Below are 3,222 nucleotides of genomic sequence, written 5' to 3'. Positions count from 1 at the left end.
AAATCTTCGTCAATAAGTATTAGGTTGAAATTAATTGATAACACAGGGTTCTGTTTCCATTGAGGATCTAATGAAAAGGATGAGAAGCGATCCCCGGAAGATCATTTGTGGTAATATGATTGTCCGCTGATCGGAAAGGGCCACGGTGGGGATTGTTCATTGATATAGCTCATACAATGCTCCAATCCTCCAATGCTCTTGTAAATCCATCCAAGAGAAAACACATCCTCATCCATAATCCCTATCTAATATAACGTCTCTTATTACTCCAATCTAAATCCTCTTTCCAGTATCATCTTAAAAACAGCAACTCTTATGAGGTCATATATTATCGAATTTATAAAAAAACAAAACAAAATTAACGTGCACCTTAAGGTGGCCGACAATTTTTTTTATTATAAAAACTTTGAAAATAAAGGAAATAACACAGGATGTGAAAGAAATCAAACCGATTTATAACATGCGGTTGTGCATGGGTTCTAAAGTTTGTATTATTATACACAAGCTTAATTCGATGATCAGAACAATGGTATCGTTCATATATATGATATGGTAGAATAGATCCGGCTTTTCCGGCTCTAAGCAGCGATGGATATTGACGAGTGAGGTATCAAAAGGGAATTTCATGGATAAGTGATGTATATAAATTTCGATTCATAAATTCTCAATGGAACAGTAATAAAACTGAGAGGAATAAATCAAAATAACTGAAACATGGATTCTTCAAATGTATATTTTTACCAAAAAAATATGTATTAAAAGGGAACTAAAACCAAATAGTTTTCTTCTGCAGCATAAATCCATAGCAACTTCTTTTATAAAGAATTCTCCAAGACCCCGTAGGAGGTTCTGCCGAGATGTATCCCAGTCCTCAAACTCTCGGAAAATTCTATAAGAAAAAATCAAATTTTTTAAATAAAAATAAATTGTAAGCATATCAAGATATACATTCGAAATTTAGGTAATTTAATTATAAGTATGCCAATGGTAAACATAACATATGTAGTATCAACTTAATCAGTAAAAATAATAAATAAAATGTTCATTTTATGTCTGAACCTATGTCTAAAGTGATGTACAATACATGTGATAGACACAAAAAAGAAAGAGAAATTAATTATGAATTACAGGATGCGGTTCAATCTTAAATGTACTTCTACTCTAAAATATGCAAAGACAACGGCTGTAAACCGTAAAAATTGAACTTGACCAACGATATCAGTGCGAAAAATCTCACCTCAATCTAAATCTAAATGAAGATATCTCTTCAGTATTCCAGGAATAGGAAGGGCATCTATTCCGCTTGGTAACTCAAATTCCCTATTCAAGTGTCTCCGAATGGCTTTCCGAGACAACATCATCAAAGTTTGCTCCTCATGCGCCAATATCTCTGGGTGTTCCCGAGTAAAGACCTCCCTGCAGAACTTCACTTCCGGAGTGTTATTTTCAGGAATGAATAGCTGAATCATCTCCAGCAGGGAGGATGCTGAATGTGACTCCTGAGGGAAGAAAGCAATTAGATTCGAGAAAGGAAAAAACAAGGACTAATAGAAGATGTAAAGTTAGAACGTATAAATTTACAGACCAGGTAGTCATCCAAGTTTGTCCCATGTTCAACCAGTAATTTGAATGTTCTGAGACAGCGGTTAGCGATTGCAAAGACAGCCGGGTGCCCAATGCCTGCTTCTTGTAGGTTGGTGTCAACCATCCTCCTGGGGAAACCGTTACTCACAAAGTACTTCTTTGCTTTGTTTGTGTGTTGAAGGAAGTACCGGTAGGCTCCCAGGCCTTCCTCAAGGCTACTGAAGACGGATTGGACATGAGTTACTAAGAAGCATACGTCTGGCTCAAAATAGGCTCCTAGGAAGGACAAAAGTGGTTTAGAATACATATACTTTATTTATTATGGTACGATACCTTTAGCACTGATTTTTCAGCTTACCCATCAAAAGATTCCTGAAACTCTTGTCGCAATCGAAGATCGCCGACAAGAGGTCGACAACCACTTCAGTGTTGGGCATCTCACTGCAGGAGGCGACCCGTGCTGCCACGTATAGCAACATATGGATCAAGATGTTGTTGCAGTTCTTCTGAGCCTTAACATAAGTTTTGTGTTTCTCCACAATACTCACAACAAGATTCTTGCAGCACTTATGGAGCACTTCCCGTGGTCCCTCGAATTGTTTGATATATTGACACAACGGTTCCGATATCTGGTGTGTTGTATTACTGAAAAGGAAAAAATGAGGATAACCTTCTAGAATAACTTTCCTTCATTACTTAAATCTATGCTATTAGCTATTATGAATGGTATTTATACAAGCGGTAGATGACAAAATGTTTAGAAAAAAAGGCAATAATTATACCAATTTTCAAGCCGAACAAAAATAGAAAGTTTCTCCTAGCTATCAACCATTTGCATTTACATGTTGTTTGAGAAAAATCATGGATAGATAGCTTAATAGGAGATTATATTGGTTTCCAGAAATTAATAAACATATTTCCGACAATGTGGAATCAGGTTACATCACACAACAATCCACCATTTATTAAAACAAGATAACAAGATGTCTCTGATAATCATATCGAACTCGATAACATTTACAGAGACATCAAAAAAGTAAATAATAAGGTATAGAAAAGATAAATAGTTAACAAACTGATGGTTTAGAGTATTCAGAGTATTAATAAATTTTGTATCAAACCAACAATTTAAGATGGTATTGGATCATCCCTTTCTCAAAAAAATAGAGTTAATGTACAATCTCTACTGGACTACGGAAGCATTGCGTATTCTTCTGCTTCACCAACAGTACAAAAATTATTGGAAAGAATACACCATGCCATTCAGTTATGCTACGAAGCGGGGGAACCTCCGTTGGAATATAGGTGACATATATTAGAGGAGAGAGAGAAACACTTTATTTATTTATCTATGCTGCCTAAATACATTAGGTTGCTATCTCACACAGCATACTTATCAATCCGTAATCGGACATATATACATTACACATACATGGTATAATCATAAAAAAAAAAGAGATACAATAATAGGATATAATAAACAATTTTTTTCATACCTACAGTTTCCTTTTACAATCCATTTCGGTCTGTACAACAAATACAAATGTTTCATTCATTCCTATTTTTCTTTCTCATTTCTGCTCCTCCAATTTCTCCCTTTCACAATTATTCAATTCACCCGATCAACAAATTCGCTCT

The 3,222-nt window shown here is 35.2% G+C and overlaps 1 protein-coding gene across 1 annotated transcript in view; it reads right to left on the bottom strand.

Moving 5' to 3' along the window:
* Positions 1–789: 789 nt before the first annotated feature.
* LOC106679861 (uncharacterized) overlaps positions 790–3,222 on the bottom strand; it is a 4,082-nt gene continuing 1,649 nt past the window's right edge. Inside the window, exons 2-5 of the mRNA XM_014419235.2 lie at positions 1,943–2,229; positions 1,586–1,860; positions 1,238–1,499; positions 790–889 (exon numbers count right to left, since the gene is read on the bottom strand). Coding sequence (XP_014274721.1) covers positions 1,239–1,499; positions 1,586–1,860; positions 1,943–2,229 — 823 coding nt within the window. The 3' untranslated portion in view covers positions 790–889; position 1,238. The remainder of the gene's footprint in view (positions 890–1,237; positions 1,500–1,585; positions 1,861–1,942; positions 2,230–3,222) is intronic.

The sequence above is a fragment of the Halyomorpha halys genome, unplaced genomic scaffold (genome assembly GCF_000696795.3).
Source record: "Halyomorpha halys isolate HHAL.00 unplaced genomic scaffold, Hhal_1.1 Scaffold224.1, whole genome shotgun sequence".
Lineage (NCBI taxonomy): Eukaryota > Metazoa > Arthropoda > Insecta > Hemiptera > Pentatomidae > Halyomorpha > Halyomorpha halys.
Note: the sequence above shows the minus strand (reverse complement) of the source record. Positions and strands in the feature narration are given on the sequence as shown.